General features: G+C 37.5%; 1 protein-coding gene across 1 annotated transcript in view; it reads right to left on the bottom strand.

Moving 5' to 3' along the window:
• IQCM (IQ motif containing M) overlaps window positions 1-24207 on the bottom strand; it is a gene marked incomplete at both ends in the record, with an annotated part of 428042 nt that overhangs the window by 286915 nt on the left and 116920 nt on the right. The window contains 2 exons of the mRNA XM_082611212.1: window positions 16812-16906; window positions 20991-21081. Coding sequence (XP_082467338.1) covers window positions 16812-16906; window positions 20991-21081 — 186 coding nt within the window. The remainder of the gene's footprint in view (window positions 1-16811; window positions 16907-20990; window positions 21082-24207) is intronic.

Below are 24207 nucleotides of genomic sequence, written 5' to 3'. Positions count from 1 at the left end.
CAGCAATGTGAGCTGTCCCTCAGAGTGGGCACGGAATGGCTGAGTGGGAAGTAGAGGCTAAAGGAACTCATGTACAAACAGGGACCTGTGTCATTAGTGATGTCTCCCATTAACCTGGAAAACTGCTCTGACCCCTGACATACACAAAGCTCCAAAACTCCTAAAAGTGGCTGGTACAGGAATAACTCACCACAAAGTGAGTAATGAAAAAAAAAAAAAAGGGGGGGCTAGCATAAAAGGTATACAAAAAATACTGCAGAAACAAATAAAATGGAAAAGATGCTAAAAAATATGATGGATAAATACCACAAGAAAAATGTTTCCAGGGGTAACAAAAGGGAAGAAAAATATTGCCACAAACAATGCAAACATTTTGACCAAACATATTGCCTAAGGTTTTTGGAGGGAAAAAAAGGTAATTGTTTCTATTAAATAACTACCCGCCCCCGCAAAGGAATGTAAAAGCTGAAGAAAGATATGGTCAGACAATAGAAATAACATGTGAGCTGATGGAAAGAAATAAAGTTATTTGCAGAAATGAAGACCTATGTCCTCAAGGGCATTATGCTAAGTGAAATAAGTCAGACAGAGAAGGAGAAATGCTGTATGTCTCTTATATGTGGAATCTATGAATACATATATGTATATGTATATATATGCTAAGCTCACAGATATGGAGAATAGATTTGTGGCTGCCAGAGGCAGGGGATGGAGGGTGGAAGAAATGGGTGAACTGTTTTTGTTTTTTTGTTTAGGTAAATTGAATTTTTTTAAAAAAACAGAAATGAAGACTGACTATGGGACACTGAAAACAGGATTGATAACAGAGAACAATGTGAAAAAAAATAAAGAAAGACTTTAAAAGGATTACAAGAAAATGATACACATAGGGAACAGGCAAAGGAAGAAAAAAGAACAAAATAATAAGATAAAAATATATTAAGGACATAGTTTCAGGAGCAATTACCAAAATAAAATAAAATTAGGATCTTCAAATTGAAGGAAATACTTTATATCAGGAAAAAATCTGTCTCAGTTTAATGCTTATCGAAACATATCTCAGAAACATTATTAGAATGCAGAATTAAAGAATCTTTTGAATAGCCAGGCCAAAAGGACAATACACCTATAAGAAGCAAAGCCACAAGCTAAAAGGCAGTGGAGAAATGTCTACACATTACTCAAGAAAAATGAGTGTGACATAAGATTTTTATCCTACCCTAGATGACACAACTAATAAATAACAAACTGAAATTTTAAGAGGGAAAAGACGTTGGTAAATGATGTGAGTAGCCGATTTCAACATCATTTATAGTCAAGGTGGAAAAGTATCATTTGGAATTAGTAAACTGTATGATCAAAAAGAGGTATATTTAAAGAATAAGGTATAGAGTAAGAGAAAAACACATATCTAACAAAATCTGGTGGTGGGTTAAAGAGAAGGGAGGGAAGAATAAATAGATACATACAAATTCCGTTACTGTTCACAGGAGGGAGTCATAGTTATGTATAAAGAAAATATGTCTTCTACTCATGAAATATTAACTGCTAAGGGAACTGACCTCCTGTCACAAACAACTAGAAAATTAGACAAAAGATTTATTATAAATATATGGTAATTAGGAGAGTGTAGTAGTACTCTTCCAAGGCTAGACAAACAGATTGATGGAACAGAAAAAGAGCACAGAAACATACCTATGCATATGTGGACATTTATATGGCAGAGGGGGCCCTGAAGACCACTAGGTAATGAAGGGATTTTTCAGTAAACATTTCTAGGACAATTGAGGGTCTCTATGAGAGGGGAGTGGGGGAGAACGGGGAGGGAATAAAACTCGATCCTCCTCTCACACCTTGTGCAAAAATCACTTCCAATGTGCTTAAAAACCTAAATATATACATAAAAGCAATAAATAATTTAGAAGATAATAATGGACATTAATTCAATGATCCTCAGGTAGCAAAGAACTTCATGTTTTAAAGACTAGATACAAAAAGAAACAGTCATAATGGAAACATTGATAATTTTCAACTTCTACTTATCAAGAGACACCATAAAAGAGTATATAAAGACAAACCATGTAAAGCAGAAACTAACACACCATTGTAAAGCAATTATACTCCAATAAAGATGTTAAAAAAAAAAAAGACAAACCATGGAGCTGGAGAAATTTTTTCAACACATGCAGTTGACAAAGATGCAGTTTATAAAATTTTACAGAGAGTTTTTACAACTTAATAAGAAAGACACTCAAAAGAAAACTGGAAAAGAAGCAACAAAACAAGATTTTTTAAAAGAGGAAATCCACATGGCCAAGAAGCATATGTTAAGAATGCTCAATCACATAAAAAAATCAGAGAAATGCAAATTAAAATAAACAATTTTTAAAACACTGAATCCCGATTGGCACAAATTTATGTGTTTAACAATTCTAAGACCTGAAGAGGTTGTGAAACAATGGGAATATTCATTCTCTGCAAGTATAAATGTGAATTAGTACTAATCATGTAATACAGTTTGACATTATTGAGAAGTTGAAGGTATACATAATCCATGAACCAGAAAATTCTCTCCTTGGTATAAACCCTAGAGAAAGTCCTACACATGCACACCAGGAGATATACACAGTATGATTCATAACAGTACTCAAGTGAAAACAGGTCAATGTCCATCAAGAATAGACTAAAAACTTCATGATATATTCCTAAAATGGTATACTGTACAGCAGTGGAAATAACAAACTACAGTAATATTTAGCAGCATGGACAAATTTTATAAGCAATGTTGACCAAAACAGGTAAGGCACAGAAAATACATGCAGTATGATTTAATTTACATAAATTTTAAAAATATGTACAAATAATTCACCGTCACTCTGGATGGTAGAACTAGAGAGAAAAGCACAGACACTATTAACACAAAACTAAAGCTAGTGGTTAACTCTGAGGGGTGAATAGGAGTGTTCTTAGTGGGAAGAGAAATGGTGGGGGAGGGGTGACTACTGGGCACTGACACTGTTCTATTTTATGAGCTGCATAGTGCTTACACAGGATTAACTGTGGAACTGCATAATTCTTCATCACATCATACCAGGTTTTGATTTATTCAGCTGTCTCTCTCAGTCTGTCATGGTGTGGTTTTATTTGCTATTTAATGTGCTCCCTTGAGCATGAGGACACTGGCTGGGTAAGCACAGACCCACATAGGTGTGCGGGCTGCATACACCCATGGGACCTTTCTTGCTCCTGCATCCAGACCCGCATCAGGGGCAGAGGGTGGCTGCAGTGGGCTGGAACCTGGAAGTGGGTGGTCAAGACCCCATCCTGGTGGACAGAGAAGGGGCCGGGAGGTGGAACCAACTGGGAACCAAGGCTCCAAGCTTCCAGTGCATGTTCCATTATCCTATCAGACTCACTCACAAACCACAATTTTAAAGGTAAAATTATTAAGAATTTCACAATGGCAACCGCAGAGCATTAAGCCCCAAGCACTTACCCCTTCTGAGGGTGGAGTCCTATATGACTGAAGGGTCGCATACCCATGAAGCCAGCCCCACAACAGACATATAATGTTTTCTGTTCATTTCTGCCTGTAGGTTATATTGCGCACGCATGTGTGTGAGCCCTTCTATTTCCTTCTGCAAGTCCCGGAGCCCTGGGTCAGGCCTGAGCAGAAGGGAAGTGAGAAGATCTGAAGTGATTGTGTCATTAACGTTTTAACTTGGCTATCAGGCTGAAACTGATTTACCAGAATTGTTCCTATATCTAAATGTAGGCCTCCATGTTTAAAGGCTGTTTTATAAATTAAGTATTTATAATTAAGATCACAGGCAATTAATCCCACAGCATGCTAAGCAACTGAACGTGATTGTCCTTGGCTCCACTTTCGATGCCAAGAACCTCCTACTCTCTGATTCTAGTTTCTTCCTTTCCACTCACATGTAACTGAAAAAAAAGTACTATGTTTGGTGGGGTAATGAATAAGATCTAATAAAAGTGGATACAAATAGATTAAGTCATCTAATATGTGACTTAATTCAGATTTCGGAAAAGAAATGGGATGAAAGGGAAGCAACCAGGTGCTCAGCTTATGATACTTCAACACTTTCACAATAATTCTGAAAGGCAGATACAAATATCTCACTCCTACAAAAAAGGACACAGAGGTTAGGAAGAGTAAATACCCAAACCAAGGGCAACCGGCTAGTAAGTGGGTACACACATGGTTCTATCTGACTACAAATTTATCCTATTACCTTTTGTTGCTTCCTTTTTCTCTTTTTTAAAACATTTACTGTCCATTTACTATGTGCCAAGCATTATCACAGCAATGAGTGACCGAGATCTGGTGCAGCCCCAAATCCAAGGCTGTGCTGTCAGTATGGTAACAATGTGCCCATGAGCACTTGAAATGTGGCTAGTATGAATTGAGATGTACAGTGTGTTAAATTATGCACAAGATTTCAAAGACTTAGTAAGAAAAAAAAAGGATGCTAAATATGTTAATAATTTTTCATACTGATTACATATTGAAATGATAAATTTTGTATATATGCTTTAGGTTAAATAGTGTGTTTAAAATTTCTTTCAGCTGCTTCTCTTTACTTGTTTAATGTGGCTACTAGAAAATTGTAAATTATAAGTGTTTCTCAAATTTTACTTCTACTGTACATCACTGGCCAAAAGATATTCTCTCAATCTTACTTCAGGATATATAAATGAATTGCCTATCTGTAATTTTAAAATTATAGGTTACATCTCAAGATTATTTTGAATAAGAAATTTCATATTTGAATCAACTATACTTTGAGATTGTTTAATAAGAAATATATGTAATTCACTGTGGAATACATCTTCCCACCATCAATATTTATTGACTATATATCCCATCTCTCTTGAGATTTTAAAAATTGGCCTAAAATTAGCTAAAGTGTATCCGTTCTTCTTTTCCTGACAGAGTGTATGGTGAACAGAGAAATACCTGGATTCAAGACACAAGCGTGCTTGTAATGGATTGAAAACAGTTTTTACACCCCACAAGTATCTCTTAGAGATTTCCTGAACACTTTTAATATCATAGCATGCATTCTCCCAGCATGAAAAGTTTTGTTTGTTTAGAATTTGGTACATTAAAAATATTTTTCACATTTTCCTAAAAAAGATGAGGTAAGTTGTGTTTTCAGACAATAAAACACTTGTGCTTTTATGTAATGTCTGTTAACATGAGCAGTGGGGAATATACAAGGCAGCTATCTTTCCTATTATATTGTTACATACTGAAAAAGCAATACAAACCAATTTATAATTCAATATAAAGGCAGATGCAGTAACATCATTGATGAACTTTTAAGACTGACTGAAAATGCAATTTAAAAAAATACGTAGAGTGGTAAGAAACACAAAATTTAGACTGTATGGGATCAGATGGATGAAAACTGATTCAAAAATCATACAAATTTACACAAGCTTTCAGTTCATAACAGTAAATGTACCACAAAATAGTCATTTTATAAGCTCATTGTATATTGAATCATTCTGTTCTGCCTTGAAATACAGCTTTAAAATATCCTAATTTTAGAGTTATAGAGCAAAATATTCATTGCTACATATAAGACAATATGAACATTTATAAAGCAAAACAATAAAATGGAACAAGAACTGAGAATCAGAAGCCTGATACTGGTGAGACTTGAGCTAGTTGCAAGCTTCCTAATATTTAGTTTCTTCACCTGAAAGATGAGAAAAGCCAGACTGACCATGCCTGAAAATCCCATCAGAACCAAGGAGATAACATATAAAAAGAAACTTATTACTAGTATATTATTATATTAAAAAGAAATGTGTTCTATTATTTTATTATAAACACCTATCCTTCAGTTAATATTTTGAGTAGCCATTGTGGCAAACATAATAAAAATATTTTAAATATCTTAAATTTCACTTTTTCAAATCACTTTTATAATCACCTTGGTATAAAACAATAACTGAAAGTGCACTAATACATGAAAATATTTATGAGGAGGTCCTTAACGATTACAGTAGCATTTGGGGAGATAGGTAAGGACAGAATTAAAAGGGCAACTATCAACGGTCTAAACGTACACAAGGCAACTCACAGACACAGAAAAACTTGTGGTTACCAAAGGGGATAGCGGGGTGGGGGGGTATAAATTAGGAGTTTGGGGTTAACATATACACAGGACTATATATGAAATAGGTAAACAACAAGGACCTACTGTGTAGCACAGGGAATGACATTCAATATCTTATAATAACCTATAATGAAAAAGAATCTGAAAAAGAATATATATGTGTGTGTGTATATATATTTGTATAACTGAATCACTTGAAACTAACGCAACATTGTGAATTAACTATACTTCAATAAAATAAATAAATAAATGTACACAAGACAAGCATCAACTACCTCCCACTCCACCTGTTATGATGTAGTGGAAACTTGCATAAAACAATCTATTTAGAGATTTTACTATCTTAGATTTTGTTACTTTAAAAAATCTATTCTCCACTTCTGAAACGAGTTGAGACTCCCTCCCTCCCTCCCTCCCTCCCTTTCTTCCTTCAGCTGCCTTCACACAGTGTCAGAAGGCAGGAACAAAGAACATGTCTTTTCCTCCTCTGATACTGAGTGCCATGAACTGAACTGTGTCCCCACAAAACATATGTGTTGAAGCCCTGGTCACCAATAAGACGGTATTCGGACATGGCATCTTTGGGAGATAATTAGGTTTAGATGAGATCATAAGTATGGGGCCCTCATGATGGGATTAGTGGATAGGAGAAGACCAGAGACTTCTCTCTCTTTGAATGTATGGTTTGAGGAAAGCCCAGGTGAGAAAACAGCTACAAGGCTGCAAGTCAGGAAGAGAGCTCCTATTAGAACCCAATCATGCTGGCACTCTGATCTCAGACCTCCAGCCTCCGGAACTGTGAGAAAATACAGTCTGTTGTTTAAGCCACCGAGTGCATAGTATTTTGTTGTGGCAGCTCAAGCTAACTAGTACACTGAGTAAGCCCTGGAGGGGCAGGAGGGTGAAGAAGCTGGGGAGTTTGCTACCCGGGTACATGGAGGAGAATTCTGTTATAATCACGGGGAAAAAATGAAATGGACATTTATATCCAATTAATGAAAGGAAATTATTAGACTTAATTAGAAAAAAATAAAATTTGTATAGCCACTAGGTTTTAAAAAGATGCAAAGGGGTCCTCCCTGGTGGCGCAGTGGTTGGGAGTCCGCCTGCCGATGCAGGGGGTGCGGGTTCGTGCCCCGGTCTGGGAGGATCCCATATGCCGCGGAGCGGCTGGGCCCGTGAGCCATGGCCGCTGGGCCTGCGCGTCCGGAGCCTGTGCTCCGCAACGGGAGAGGCCACGACAGTGAGAGGCCCGCATACCGCAAAAAGAAAAAAAAAATAAATAAATAAAAAATAAAAAGATGCAAAGGGAACAAAATTGGAAGGAAATAAACCAAGTTGTTAATCATGGAGAGGGTGGTGGCACTAATGGATAAGTTTTTTCTTTTCTCCAAATGTTCTTTAGTATGATTATATGTATTTTTATAACAAAAAAAATGAAAACTAAAAATTTGCTATTGATTTTAATATGAGTCTAATTGCGAGGGTTTCATTTTAAGCGATCTTCACAGGGGAACGAGGACTATTTATAAAACATTTTTTGAGATCTCATGTGTCTTCCACTTTCTATCGGCTATTTTTAAAGAAGGACTGATGTCCTCAAAAAACTCATCCATTTTACTGAGAGAAGATTGCATCACACTTATTAGATAACAATACCATATATAACAGAATTTAGAAAGTGTTCATTGTTATGAGTAAATGCTGAAGTAAAACCAATAACAAATATTAGGGTCTCAGGGTGCTCAGTCAGAGCTAACCACAGCATGAAGATCAGGAAAATACAGCAGTTAATAGAAATTCATGAAATAGACAGCAGTGTACTATAGAGAAATTTGACAAAGCTAAAAATTTGGTTTAAATAAAAAAGAAAACAATAAAGTTGACTGACTTTAGCAAAACTGACCAAAGAGAAACAGGAGGAAGGAAGGGGGGGGAGGGAGGGGGAGAGGGAGGGGGGGAGAGAGAGGGAGAGCACCTAAATAATTAATATCAAAAATTAAAAAGAAGACATCAGTACAAACGTTACTGTGCACAACTTTATGGCAATACTTTTGACAATTTAGAATATCATTATAAGCATAACTTACTAAAACTGAAAGAAGATGAAAATAAGTAAAATTACAGGTCATTTCTCCCTGCAATAAAATGAAAAAACCCTCAAAAGAATATTAGCAAATTGAATTCATATTAGGTTTATTCCAGGGTTGAAGATTAGTTTAACATCTGAAAACCAATGAGTATAATTCACTACATTAAAGGAACAAATGAAGGGTTTCCCTGGTGGTGCAGTGGTTAAGAATCCTCCTGCCAGTGCAGGGGACATGGGTTCGAGCCCTGGTCTGGTAAGATCCCACATGCTGTGGAGCAACTAAGCCCATGCGCCACTACTGAGCCTGCACTCTAGAGCCCGTGAGCCACAACTACTGAGCCCACGTACCACAACTGCTGAAGCCCGCGGGCCTAGAGCCTGTGGTCTGCAACAAGAGAAGCCACCTCAATGAGAAGCCGAAACACCGCAACAAAGAGTAGCCCCCGCTCACCGCAACTAGAGAAAGCCTGCGCGCACCAACGAAGACCCAACATAGCCAAAAATAAATAAATAAAATAAATAAATTTATTTTAAAAAAAGAACAAATGAAAGAAATCATACAATCATCTTAAGAGATAAAAAGAAAATCATTTGATAAAGTACATCGATTCATGATAATCTCTTAGCAACCTAGGAAATTTTTAGTATAATAAGGAGAGTCTATAACAAACACAACACATTATACTTAATGCTAACATATATAATAATTCCTTCTGAGATAGGAAATGAGACAAGAAAGCTTCTCACCACTTCTATTTTACATAGTGTAGGAGGTGTTCACTACCACAATAAGGTAAGAAAAAATAAATAAAAGCTCTAGAATAGGAAGGAAAGAACAAAAACTGTCATCATTCATGGACAACATGATTGTGTATATAGAAAGTCTAAAATGATCAACATATAAACCAGATAAACTACTAGAAGTAGTAAGTTAATTTATAAAAGCCATAAAGATATAAGGTCCGGGCCTCCCTGGTGGCGCAGTGGTTGAGAGTCCGCCTGCCGATGCAGGGGATACGGGTTCGTGCCCCGGTCTGGGAGGATCCCATATGCCGCGGAGCGGCTGGGCCCGTGAGCCATGGCCGCTGGGCCTGCGCATCCGGAGCCTGTGCTCCGCAACGGGAGAGGCCACAACAGTGAGAGGCCCGCATACCGCAAAAAGAAAAAAAAAAAAAAGATATAAGGTCCATGCAAAAAGATCAACTGTATTTCTATATTCCAGAAAAGGGGGTGGGGATAAAATAAAACTTTAGACACCATTTAAAATAGCATCAAAAACATCAAATGCATAGAAATAAATCTTTTTTAAAAATGCAGAATATTATAAAATATTATTGAGACAGTTCTAAGAAGGCCTAAATAAAAGGAAGGATATTTCATGTCCATCTGTATTTCATTCTAAAAGTTTCTGTTTTTCTCAATTCTTAATCTACCTGGAAGCAGGTATATCTAAACAAATATTATCTTTAATAATTAATAATAATTATGGCATGGCTTGTGGGATTAAAGTTTAAAAAAGAGAAAATTGCAATAATGGAAAATGATAGTAAGAAATTCAAAACGGAGGAAGAGCAAATCTAAAGTGCTTCATAGCCCTTTTATTATCCCGGACAGGATAAGATTTTTGCTAAATTTTACTGTATTTAAATCAATATTATTTGTTTATCAAAGACACCTTAAATAAAGTGAAAACACTAGCCACAATATAATTAACAAAGGATTAGTACCAAGAACGTAACAGAATTCCTCCAAATCTGGGGTAGAAGCAAAGGGATAATATTTGCAAGAGGCACAGTAGATGATAGTTTCTGTCAATATTACAGTTTTGGGGCTGAGGGATGATTTTATTTGTGTTCATGATAATACTAAATAATACAAAAAATAAATTAAAGAGAGCAATTCATGGACAAGTGATGATAATGCATCATGAAACAATAATTTCTATTAATCTAATTCTAGATACCTGAGGCCAGACAACAAACACATGCATGTACAATAAATGCTGATAGATACATAGACAGACATAGATAGATAGATAGATAGATAGATAGACAGATAGACAGACAGGAAGACAGAGAAAAGTGATGCCAGTTGTTTTTTTTTTAAACTAGGAAAGTTCTAGGTCACCAGGAATAAGTATGAGCCCTAAAAAACAAATTACTCTAAGGAATATTAAACCGCTATGGAATCAGGCTTTCTTATATTTTCTGCTTTTATTATTTTTGTCCTTTCCTGGCAGTTCAGCCAGGTTACTAAAGTTATTTTTTTAATATTTAACTAGCAATTTTAGGTGTCCTGTACCCAGAAGTCTTTCCTTACATGGTTGTTCATGATATGCTCAGAAACATGCGTGCACACACACAGCTGTATTTTTTCTAGCTGTAATTTTTTTTAATTCAAAATGACAACAACATATTTCAGCTCCATTGGTGAAAATATTTATTCTGATAAATTAGATAACTTTCCTCACTGAATAGAAAAAATAAACATGAAAATTGTTACCACTCTTTTAGAAAATAAAGTAGCAGTATCTTCATTCATCCAACAAAATATAGTGAGCACTTCCTATGTTCCAGGAATGATTCTGGGTCCAAGAGATTTATTAATGAATTAATTAGTCAAACCTATCTGCATTCATGGAGATTACATTCTAGCAGGAGTAGACAAAACCAGGTAAGTAAGTAGGCAATATGTCCTGAGGACTTAAATGTTAGAGATCAAAATAAAGCAGGATTGGTAAATGGGGCTGGGTGGGGGGGTATAGTTGCTACTATAATAGGCTGGTCAGGGATGGCTTCACTGATCTGAAGGCATCTGGACAAAGCCCAGAATTGGTAATGGAGTGATGCTGTGACATCTAAGGTAAAGAGCTTTCCAGGCAGAAAACAACATGTACAAAGTTCCTGAGTCAGACATGTTAAGTTCGAAATGCCTAATAAAAACCCAGGCAGAATTGTTGATTAAGCATTTGAATGTGAGCTGGAATTGAGGAGAATGACCAGGCTGGAGATATAAATTTGGAGTCATCTGCATATAAATGGTAGTTAAAGCTATGGATTAGATAAAATTACCAAGAGGATGAGTATAGCTTGAGAAAAAATTCAAAAATTAATCTCCAGGCCTATGAACATTGGGGGCCCCCAGACACCCAGTGGGAGTTAAAAAAAAAAGTTGGAGTTTAGAAGGTAGTCTGGTTGACTGGTGGTGCTCTTCAAAATGAGATTTTGGGGCTTCCCTGGTGGAGCAGTGGTTGAGAGTCCGCCTGCCGATGCAGGGGACACGGGTTCATGCCCCGGTCTGGGGAAGATCCCACATGCCGCGGAGTGGCTGGACCCGTGAGCCATGGCCGCTAAGCCTGCGCGTCTGGAGCCTGTGCTCCGCAACAGGAGAGGCCACAACAGTGAGAGGCCCGCGTACCGCAAAAAAAAAAAAAAAAAAAAAAAAAAAGAGATTTTGGAACTATTTCAAAGGTCTCTAGGCCATAACTCTCAGAGAATATATATATATATATATATATATATATATATATATACACACACACATATATGTATATGTGTGTGTATATGTATATATGTATACATATATATATATATATATATATATATATAGTATGACAGGCACCAAACTCATTGGAGGAGAAGAGCTCAAGGAATCAAGAAGCCAATGAGTTAGAGAGCTTATTTATTTGGATACTAAAATCACAAAGAGTTATTACAAGACTAGAGCTAGTAAAAGTTACAAGGATCCAGGGGCTAAATTCTTTAGGATATGAGAGAATGGATACAAATCAATAGATTACAGTAGGAAGGAGAGGTAATGAAGGGTATCATTTGATGACATGATATTCAAAGCTGGGAGATATAGTGAAGAGGGAGGGAGAATGGTCTAGAAACAGCATGAGGAATAAGGAGATCACCTCACCATCTCCAGCCCCAGAGACAGGAAGCATGAGAGGGAGAGAAGACCATCACCTCTTAAGGGAGCAGCCGAGAAATAAATGTCCTGAGGGTTGGGGACAGAGCACAGATTTCAACTAGACCAAGAAGGTGAAGGGAACACTTAGAAGAGGTTAAGGATTCAGGATTTTTGCTGGCTACTGGCTAGCAGTTCAAGGATAAGAGTAAACAGGTTTCAGAGGTGGGAAGGGTGAGGGATAAAGTCAGCAAAGAAAGACATACAGAATTATATAGATAGTGGGGTTTTAATGATAAGAGGTGACCTGGAAGTCCTTGGTGTCTTGTGGAGACTAATGTAGACAGAGTTAAAGGACATATTTAATAAGATTCATCCTGAGGGTCTCAAGGTTGTGAACCTAGCAAGTAGGGAGAGGTAAGAAATCTTGCCAAGAGCAGAGTCTGGGGGGATTGGTCCACTTCTCTCCTGCCAATGATTATGTAGAGAGGTTTTAATATCTGGGAAGCAGCCATACAGGAAAAGGACATTTTCTAACCTTTCATCCCTTTCACTGAGGGCAGTTTCATTCTTTCCATGGGGATGACAGAGAACTGAAAGGATCTGCACCAGGCCACACGGAGAACTGGTTCTTACAGAAAGCAACGTGGGCTTCTTTGACACATGGCCACCTTCCTAGAACTCTCTTTGAAAAAGTCTGTTACAGAGTTTCTACCATGGGCCTATTCCCTTAGAATCATAAAGATGGGGAGAAAAGTCACCAGTGAAAGGGGTGCTTGAGGAATATCATTTTAAGAATGACCTTCCAAATTCACTGAAATAGGAGGGCAAACAGGCAGAGTCAAGGTCTAGAACAGGATGTGAACAATGACAATGGCAAAAATAGATGAATCCAGGAAAGGCTGCCATGATTGTGTTTACACAATAACCATAAACCTCACTTCCTGAGTTCAGTGCTTTGATAGTGTAAGGCAAAGTTGTAATGAGGTGTGTCTTGTGCTTCTAGTAATACGTCCTTTAGGACAGGGTCAAAGTCTTTTCAAGTCTGTCATGCTTTACTATGTATATCAAGGGAACTGTAGCTAAGAATTACAGCTCAATTTTTTAAGCACTAGGATGTATGATATATACTTCACAAGCATTATCAAAAAAACTTTAGGTAGGTATTGTCATTATTCCCAATTTAACCAATGAGGAAACTGAGTCACAGAGTGATTAACTTGAATGAGGTTTCCCAGCTAGAAACTGGCAGGGTCAGAATTCTAACCTCATTAGAGTAACTACAATAACTCCAGTGCCTTCACTCTTAATCACTGTGCTATACTGCTTTAAAAGGCAAGGCTTCAAGCAGTATAAGGTACATACATTTACATATATAATATTATAAATATATTATTATTATATACTATATGTCAAATGGATAGAAATCATGACTTTGTCTTAATTCCTATGTTCTAATTTCCTTTCCTTTTTCCTTTAATAAGAATAATTTATTTATCCTAAAAAAACTGGGCAACTTTAAGAGCCCAGTAATTTACCATACACCCCAAGAAAACCACAAGATCTATATTCTCTCACAATTTAAGCAACATTCTGTTATTAAACAGACCTCAATGGCTGTTTCAGACATTCAGTGAAGCTGTAACTTACTAAACTAAACAGAGTTACAATAATATGTGGATAAAAGGCTTTGTTGCACAAATTTTTAGACTCTAGTCTTAAAATGAACTAAAAAATTAGCAAGCATAAAAAATATATTCATTATTTCTTCACCCAAGGCACAAAGCCAGGACCACACCTAGTTTATTCAAAAAGAAAATCAACATTTTTTACATTTTACTAGTAGCTTACATAAAATAAGTTTCTGGCCACAGGCCCTCAGATATTTCTGCCCTTATTTTTTTAAATGTTGCAATTATAAAAGAGCCGTTTAGCTCCACCTTTTCCTCCACCTATGGACGAATCACTGTGGCAATGTGAGCCGGCGGCCGTTTGCTTCTGTCATCCACTGACTGTCCACCCGCGCACCTGTTGCTGGTCTTGCAGCACAACGGGAAGCCAAAGCGAGGTGTAGAGTGTCCTACACTGAGACGTTACAACCTCACTGAATAACAGAGACAGCCAATAAATCTACCATTTGATTTGAAAAAAGAAAAGAGCAGTTTAGCTTAAAACAAAACAAAACAAAAACCTCACATACAACAAAGCAGTGATGGAATTCCCATCCTTACTTGATTAAAAATACCTTTCATTTTAAGGAAAAAAGAATAGCTACCCTGTAGCATTTGGAAATAATGATTTTTACTGCTATTTTTTATACTTTTAGCCTGTTTAACTTTAAATTTCCCAAGAGGTTTATGAGTATTGAGAGACTTACATCATAAAACTAATAATCTGCCCAACAATTTGGTTTTAAATCATGTAAAGTACACTGCATAACATTTTACTTATTTTTATGGTATCTGAGCAGTCTACATATAATCAGCATAAACAAGAACTATAAAAAGATAGTGTCCAGTGTTATTCTTTTGCATGTTTATATTCACTGCTGTTATTATTGTATTTTATTTTCCCAAATTCTTTTTTCTTTTATCAGTTATCAAGTTTTAGCTTACTGTGTAGAAACAGACACATAGATACATACAGAAGTATATTCCATTTGAGTGGCTTCTCCTTTTATCTTCATTCATTCATACATTCATTTAACAAATGTTTATTAATGCCCAATATGTCCCAGTCACTGTGATAAGTATATGAATTCTTTAGCTTTCATGAAGCTATAGTTCTATTAGTAAATATTTCAGATATTTCAGCAGAACATTTTTGCACAGCTAGAACCTTTAGCAAATCTCAAAACATATCATGTAGGTGCCAGCCTTACACTCACAATTTCACAATAATCTATAGCTAGAAACTGGGATTCTCTCAACAAATATTTTAGAAGAAAGGTCTTCTATCTTATCTTTAGCACTAAACAAACAGTGGTCAAGCTCCTGTATAGTAAGCTCCACATATACAGAGAAAGATGACTCACATATCTACTTTCAAACTAAAGCCATGAGAATTACCAAACACTTCAATGGGCTAATAGGCTCCTCCACAAGGGAAAGACACATGTGATTTACCTGAGGTGGATGGTATTTGAAAATAGAGGCTTTCATCAACCCTTAGGATGATCCTGAATAAACTCTAAATGTCACACAATTAGTAGAACTTTCACTACGTCGTAGTTAAGGGCTGTAAACCTCAGCTTTCAGGGTCATCGGGTTTTTTTTTTAATATTTTATTTGTTTATTTTATTTATTTATTTATTTATTTGGCTACGTCGGGTCTTAGTTGTGGCATGCAGGAATTTCGTTGAGGCATGTGGGCTCTTCATTGCAGCGGGCGGGCTTCTCTCTAGTTGCAGTGTGTGGGTTTTCTCTCTCTAGTTGTGGCACACGGGCTCCAGAGCGTGTGGACTCTGTAGTTTGCAGCACACAGGCTCTCTGGTTGAGGCACAAGAGCTCAGTAGTTGTGGCGTATGGGCTTAGTCGCTCTGCAGCATGTGGGATCTTAGTTCCCCAACCAGGGACCAAACCCATGTCCCCTGCATTGGAAGGCAGATTCTTTACCACTGGACCACCAGGGAAGTCCCTAGGGTTATCAGATTTTAAGACTGTTATCTATTAAAACTATTTCACCCACTGGACCCTGTACCATATGAGGAATTTTTGACAGCACTTACCTCTTCACATACATACTTAATGCTAGACTCACCTGAGACCCACATATTATTCTACTACCCTGGGGCTTCAAATTATCTGATCAAGCCTTAAAAGAATTTAAGCTATGGACAAATGTAAGAAGCAAAAATTTTAAATAGACCTATTGTATGTGTTTAAGATTCTGACATTATATTCACAAACAGTAATAGTTTGGATGAATATTGGTTCGATTAATAAAAATGTGTTTGATGAGCCTCCAGTTGATGTTTAAATTCCTTCTATAATAATCCAAACAAATAAAGGCTGGTAAAATTGTAGATGGATAAAGGAAATTTTAAACAAGAGGGCCTTGAGAACCCAAGGAGGAGTTTATTCTGCAAATTTTCAAAAATGTATTCCAAAATCAATCAAAGTCCCACTCTACAAGAGGAGTTCTCTTAATGACAGCCTGAAGCTCAAGAACATGAGTAACAAGTTAAAAAGAGGGAAAACTACAAAATAGTTTATTTGAATCAACAGCCCCCAAGGTCATCACATAGCTCACCAAGTTCCAGAGAGTTGCTCAATCACACTTAAGGGACATTAGAGGTTCATCTATATTTTCTTTTGAAGAAATACATATTTTTTTAAACAACAAAAACTCAACATTTAAAATTATAAGACGTTATAAGAGAGACGTTTAAAATTATAAGAATTTATCCTTATAATTTCCTAAAACCTTCAATATTTACACACATTAAAAAAAATCCAATCTCTAAAGTTCAAATAAAGGAGCTGAAAATTAGTTATTAGTGGTTGTTTCTGAAATCTCTATCTTGTGACACATTATTTGAAATGAAATATAAAGGAAATGACTGTTCAACACTAGCTGTTTGACTTTGCATTTTAAATGAATACAAAATAATGAAAGTCACTGTGTTGCTACCACACTTAAGCAGTGTGACTCACCATTTTCTTTCAAAAGCCCCACGGAAGAGGAGGTCATGGGTTGTAAGTGCAAGCCAAGGTTCATGATGGGGAAGGCACAAAATGAGTCCACCATTCTGTTTCCAAAAGATGAAGGTAGAGCTTTGAGTGGTTTACTAGTAATCAAACTTTCTAGACTAATGTTACAGGATTAGATGCTAATCATGGAGAGAAATCCTCATCTCCTATCGACAGAGACTACGACTATTGTATCCTCTGGACCCTCACTGCAGAGTAAGGGGCACATGGTAGGTCCTCTATAAATATTTATTATTGAACGAAGACAAAATAATACCAAATTTTGCTGGATCTAAGCAGGGATAACATAGGAACATTTGCTTTCTGAAAGAAAAATTCTAATAAAAATCAGAAAAATGAACATGCATCATATCTGTTTCTTCTGTTTTGCAAGAGATTTTAAGTAATATGTTTTCCTATCATGACTTGGAGAGCTTCAACCAAGTCAGCTGAATCAAAAAACGGGCACCATGTAGCAACTTTAGAAAATGTAAATAAGCAAAAGTAAGAAAATAAAAATTATCCCTAATTCACTACCCTAGTACATGAATAATAATTGCAAAGCCTTAAATGCTTCCTATGAGCTGAGCACTATTCTAAGCCCTTTATGTGTCTTACCGCATTTAATACAAAAAGCCTCTGAATATTTACTATTATTATACTCATTTTATAAAGGAAGAGACTAAGAGATTTAGGGGTTAAGTAGTATATAGTTCAGATTACTCCAGCTACAAATGGGTGGAGCCAGGATTTGAATCCAGGCAGTGGGATTTAAGGAACTAAGTAAGCGCCTTATTACTACTTTATACTCACTCCATTTGTCACGATTAACGTGTAATATACCCCACACCTTCTCTATGTTTAGGTGTACATAAATATACATGAACTTTTTAGCTTATTTTTTATACTTGATAACATATAGTGAATATATTTCTTTGTAAATGTACAGAGATTCAAGTCATTATTTTGGTCTAGAAATGCAATCGCTAGTTCAAATATTATAGAAATGTTACATAAATTTTTAGGATTTTAAAACATTCTACCCATCAAAAAACTAGGGTCTATGAAGAAAGTCTGTGACTGTCTGCTTTTGAGTTTCATATCTGGCATATAGTAGGTGTTCAATAAATAGTAAATAAATGAGTGACTTATAGGATCCATTAGTCTAGCTGTCACTCATGTGGTCACATTTATGCAGTTGGCCAAAGAACTGAGGTACCCCTTATATGACAAAATCATATTGTCAAGGGAAAATATGAGAGGTTTGAGTATGCAGGCAGCTTTGCAAAACTCCACTTGAAATTCTAGAATTTTATTTCTATGATCAAGAATGGGATCAAGATATATAGTTGTAGTTTGCTTTGCTTCCTTATAACTAGTCCCTGGTTAACTATTAGTTAAATCTCCAAATTAGAACTATTAATTGCATTTTTAATGATTCCCTATTAATGAAAGATTCTAACAGAAGTAGACCACAATTCATTCACTTAAACAAAATATTGTGCAAACATTAAGGTGAAATACCAGAGTTGTTTAAACACAAATGTGAAATGCCATGAGGAATTCTATCATTATTTTATAATATCCTCATTCTGTTATTAAATTGATCAGAATAACCTAAATACAAATTGCTATGTAACACATAAGAAACTCCCACTGATCACAAAACTAGGGGAAGAAGTTCAGGCTCACTTGACTGAAATACAGAATGCATTTACAGAAATGCAGTTGTCATACCTTCAAATGTACCAAATATTATCAACTAAAAAATTAGCCCTAATAAATAAATGCATAATAAATAAATTTCCTTGATGGAAAATTAATATTTAGAATGCAGTCACATTTATCATTATTGAAATAAAAAGAGTATTTAATGTACGATAATTAATCTTTGAAGTTAGAATTCAAAGGTGTATTGAAGAACTTCAGTTCCTTAAACTTAAACTTGAAAATGCAGAAGTATTCAATTTTGTTTTCCTTTGCAAGTCAAACAGAGAAATTTGGGAAAAGGAAAAAAAAAACATACATTTATAAGATTCCATCATATTTCTTCATGTATTTGCCAAGGAAATTTCTTTTGTTGGGTCAATATTTTTATGGTCTACCTAAAAATATTATGTGTCACCTTAAAAATTATGTTTTCCACAGCATCTTCTAGGAAATTATAAGTCGTTTCTGTACAACTCCTCTCTCTGGGTTCCATTTGTCTTGAACAGAAACCTTTCCAGGGTCTCACAAAGAGTTGAGCAGTTCATGCTAATTAGTCCGAAAGCCTTCCCTGCATTGTTAACAACCCCCTACCTGATTTCCTGACTGACTCCATTTTCCTTTCTGTTGCTTATACCTTCATGGCTAAGTCACTTCTAACATTTATGAAAAGAAGCCAACTGCTGTGGTAGGAAACAAGTTACCACCATAAGTTAGCTATAAATAAAGATAAGGCGGGGCTTCCCTGGTGGCGCAGTGGTTGAGAGTCCGCCTGCCGATGCAGGGGACACAGGTTCGTGCCCAGGTCCGGGAAGATCCCACATGCTGCGGAGCGGCTGGGCCCGTGAGCCATGGCCGCTGAGCCTGCACGTCCGGAGCCTGTGCTCCGCAATGGGAGAGGCCACAACAGTGAGAGGCTGTGTACAGCAAAAAAAAAAGACAAGGCAGCCTTGGTGGATTGAAGTTCAGTCTCTATGTACCCCAGGCTGTCACTGAAGTACTTGCTCTTAATTTCAAAGGGTGTTGATCTTCCTCATTAAGCAGGATTTGTTTTCATTAAACGTGGATTGTTAGGATGTCAAGAGATCTTTATCTTTCACCAGTTGCTGAAGAAACAATTCTTTGGGAAATACTCAACTCTCTTGGGAAAGACATACTGAAAGATATTAAACCTGATCAGATTTATTATTAATGAGTGCTCCAATTTTCCCTAAATTATTACTATTCTTCCTTGGATTACATCCCCATTTAAATATACTGAAAATGGTAGTTTTTCAACATTAGTTCAGTTAGCTTTTCTAGTTTTAAAGTTTAGCTGAAATTCTAAACTGTTTGGTTAAATTGCTATATTAACTACTCTTTTAGCAGGTAACACTCTGCTAGACTAACCTGGGTCTCAGGTTAACTTAAGTAAAGGCAAAAGAACATTTTTTTTAACTAGTAAATTTCCAATACAATCATTTATTTTCCTTCCTAATTAATATCTTTTCTTACCATGGATAAAACCAAACCCTCAGTATTAAAGCTGTACGTATACTCCACTCTTCCAAATTCCAGTATCGTATTACACTTTAAGCCAAGAAAGTGGTTACTTCTGAGAATAAAACTTGTACTGCTAAGCACAGTTTGCAGGATAAATGTTGGAAGATCCAGGACATTCTTTACAGCCACAGCAACATTTTCTCTAATTTCTATTATTTATAGCTGTGCCAATTACCCCACATTTCTGACCATGTTATATAATGAATTAATACCAAACAAGCCACTGAAAAATACATTTTAACAGAGCAGTATTTACATTCTACAAGTATAAATGTTCCTACAAAATGTGCTGAAGGGCCTTTAGAGGTTCTATCTGTAGTTTTAGGGCCAAAAATTATGCACACAATTGTAACATTACCCGAAAGATGATGCTGTTATTTAGTGGAATAACTCAGAAAAGTAACTGACACATCTCCAGACACCTTTGGAAAGCAGAAGCAATGCTCAAAATTCCTGCCTTCAAACTATGCTCAGTAGGATCACCCTCACCTTCTGTTAGAAAAAGACTAACTTTAAATTATTATATTAAAAAAGAAAAATTATAACAACTCTGCTCCATAATAGCTGCAGATGAATTATTAAAATACCAAACTTATGTAATATTATCATAAAATATGGCATTTTTCTCAAGAAAGTCACAAATTGGATTTGAGCTTATGCACTGTAAAACCCAGATGGTTTGCTTAACTGTTCAGACATCTTCCAGTTCAAAAGTTAATTGAACTGAAAACTAAAATTTTGATAATTAATATGCTTTGAGGTACTCAAGCAGAAGGATAAATTAGCCTCATGCATGGGGTGTTAACAGACTTGAGAAACCATGACAATTGGTCAACAAATACTGGCAAAGTAGAATAGTGTATGTTCTCTATAAGTTAGCCAATTACACATTACCTGGTCTTCGCATGGTGCTGTTGCTTCTCTTTCTCCATTTTTTTACTCACTGAATCAATATCAGTCACTATTTTACCCAGTTTAACTTGTTCTGGAATTCGAAAGAAAAGAAAAGAAAAGCTTTAATTGTATACTATTAGTTTTCAAGTTCTAAGTGCATTCTTTGAATTAAACTGCAAATCACAGATTTTTCTAATAACAGGTACAATATTTTTCAAAAAAATTACTAACACAAAGATATGGGAAAAAAACATTTGAGTGTTTTTTCCACCCCATGCTCCTCAGATGTTTTGCAATTACTAAAATTTAGGACTGAAAGTGTAGAGTAAATGAACCACATATATCAGAAAGGAGATAGCTCCCAGAGAAATGTCTGCAAGAATACAGCACATTCCAATGAGTACAAAAAGCCTCGTTTATACATATCAGAGTTATTATCATCCTTATCTTCAGCAGGCTGAGGTTTTATCGCAGAGCCGCTATTTTAAAATAATTTAGCAATCATTAGTTAATGTAAATAGGAACACTGAGTGCTCCAGAAATCTCCTCCATTTGATAGAAAGACTGAAGTCCACAAAAGGCAAAGGTTCTGCTATTTAAAAAATCTAGTTCTTAGAGTCTAAAAAGAAACCTACATAAATATTCTTTAAATATCTCTTACTTTCTATTTTGTACAAATAATGGGACTAACAGTTTGAAACGCTGCAACAAAATATTGAGTCATGTATCTATTAAAGACATTCTAGGAGCTGGGGGAAGATGGCAGAAGAGGAACACACGGAGATCACCTTCCTCCCCACAGGTACATCAGAAATTCATCTACACGTGGAACAACTCCTACAGAACACCTACTGAATGCTGACAGAAGACCTCAGACCTCCCAAAAGGCAAGAAACTCCCCACGTACCTGGGTAGGGCAAAAGAAACAAGAATAAACAGAGACAAAAGGATAGGGCCAGGACCTGCACCAGTGGGAGGGAGCCGTGAAGGAGGAAAGGTTTCCACACACTAGGAAGCCCCTTAGCGGGCGGAGACTGCAGGTGGTGGAGGGGGAAAGCTTCGGAGTAGCGGAGGAGAGCACAGCCACAGAGGTGCGGAGGGAAAAGCGGAGAGATTCCCGCGCAGAGGATCGGTGCCGACCGGCACTCACCAGCCGGAGAGGCTTGTCTGCTCACCCGCTGGGGCAGGCAGGGCTGGGAGCTGAGGCTCTGGTTTCGGGTTTCAGTCAGAGCACAGGGAGAGGACAGGGGTTGGCGGAGGGAAGAGAGCCTGAAGGGGTTAGTGCACCACGGCTAGCCTGGAGGGAGTCCGGGAAAAAGTCTGGACCTGCCGAAGAGGCAAGAGGCTTTTTCTTCCCTCTTTGTTTCCTGATGCGGCGCGAGGAGAGGGGATTAAGAGCGCTGCTTAAAGGAGCTCCAGAGATGGGCGCGAGCCGCAGCTAAAAGCGCAGACCCCAGAGACGGGCGTGGGACGCTGGGGATGCTGCTGCCGCCGCCAAGGGGCCTGTGTGCAAGCGCAGGTCACTGCCCACGCCCCATTTCCGGAGAGCCTGTGCAGCCTGCCACTGCCGGGGTCCCGGGATCCAGGGACGGCTTCCCCGGGAGAGCGCACTGCGCGTCTCGGGCTGGTGTAACGTCACGCTGGCCTCTGACGCCGCACGCTCGCCCCGCCTCCGTGCCCCACCCTCCCCCTGGCCTGAATGAGCCAGAGCCCCCGAATCAGCGGCTCGTTTAAACCCGTCCTGTCTGAGCGAAGAACAGACGCCCTCCAGCGACCTACACGCAGAGGCGGGGCCAAATCCAAAGCTGAGACCCAGGAGCTGTGAGAATAAAGAAGACAAAGGGAAATCTCCCCCAGCAGCCTCAGAAGCAGCGGATTAAAGCTCCACAATCAACTTGATGTACCCTGCATCTGTGGAATACATGAATAGACAACGAATCATCCCAAACTGAGGAGGTGGACTTTGAGAACAAGATTTATGATTTTTTCCACTTTTCCTCTTTTTACAACGAATTATCCCAAATTGAGGAGGTGGACTTTGAGAGCAAGATTTACGATTTTTTTTCCCCTTGTTCTCTTTTTGTGAAAGTGTATGTGTATGCTTCTGTGTGAGATTTTGTCTATATAGCTTTGCTTCCACCATTTGTCCCAGGGTTCTATCTGTCCGTTTTTGGGGGGGTTTTTTGTTTGGTTGCTTGGTTGGTTTGTTTTTAATTTTTAATTTTTTTAATAATTACATTTTTATTTTAATAACGCTATTTTATTTTATCATACTTTATTCTATTTTACGTTATCTTCTTTCTCTTTTTCCTACCTTCCCTCCTTCCTCCCTACCTCCCTCCTTTCTTTCTTTCCTTGCTTCCTCCCTCCCTCCCTCCCTCCTTCCTTTCTTTCCTTGCTTCCTCCCTCCCTCCCTCCCTCCTTCCTTGCTTCCTTCCTTCCTTTCTTTCATTCTTTCTTCTACTAATTATTTCTTTCCACTTGTTCTCCCTTTTATTCTGAGCTGGGTGGATGAAAGGCTCTTGGTGCTGCAGCCAGGAGTCAGTGCTGTGCCTCTGAGGTGGGAGAGCCAACTTCAGGACACTGGTCCACAAGAGACCTCCCAGCTCCACATAATATCAAATGGCGAAAATCTCCTAGATATCTCCATCTCAACACCAGCAGCCAGCTTCACTCAACGACCAGCAAGCTACAGTGCTGGACACCCTATGCGAAGCAACTAGCAAGACAGGAACACAACCCCACCCATTAGCAGAGAGGCTGCCTAAAAACATAACAAGGCCACAGACACCCCAAAACACACGACCAGACGTGAACCTGTCCACCAGAAAGACAAGATCCAGACTCATCCACCAGAACACAGGAACTAGTCCCCTCCACCAGGAAGCCTACACAACCCACTGAAACAACCTTAGCCACTGGGGACAGACACCAAAAACAATGGGAAATACGAACCTGCAGCCTGCAAAAAGGAGACCCCAAACACAGTAAGAAAAGCAAGATGAGAAGACAGAAAAACACACAGCAGGTGAAGGAGCAAGATAAAAACCCACCAGACCTAACAAGTGAAGAGGAAATAGGCAGTCTACCTGAAAAAGAATTCAGAATAATGATAGTAAGCATGATCCAAAATCTTGGAAATAGAATAGACAAAATGCAAGAAACAGTTAACAAGGAACTAGAAGAACTAAAGATGAAACAAGCAACGATTAAAAAC

The sequence above is a fragment of the Mesoplodon mirus genome, assembly GCF_964341445.2.
Source record: "Mesoplodon mirus genome assembly, chromosome: 2".
Classification (NCBI taxonomy): domain Eukaryota; kingdom Metazoa; phylum Chordata; class Mammalia; order Artiodactyla; family Ziphiidae; genus Mesoplodon; species Mesoplodon mirus.
The sequence above is the reverse complement of the archived record's forward strand: the minus strand, read 5'-3'. Positions and strand labels throughout refer to the sequence as shown.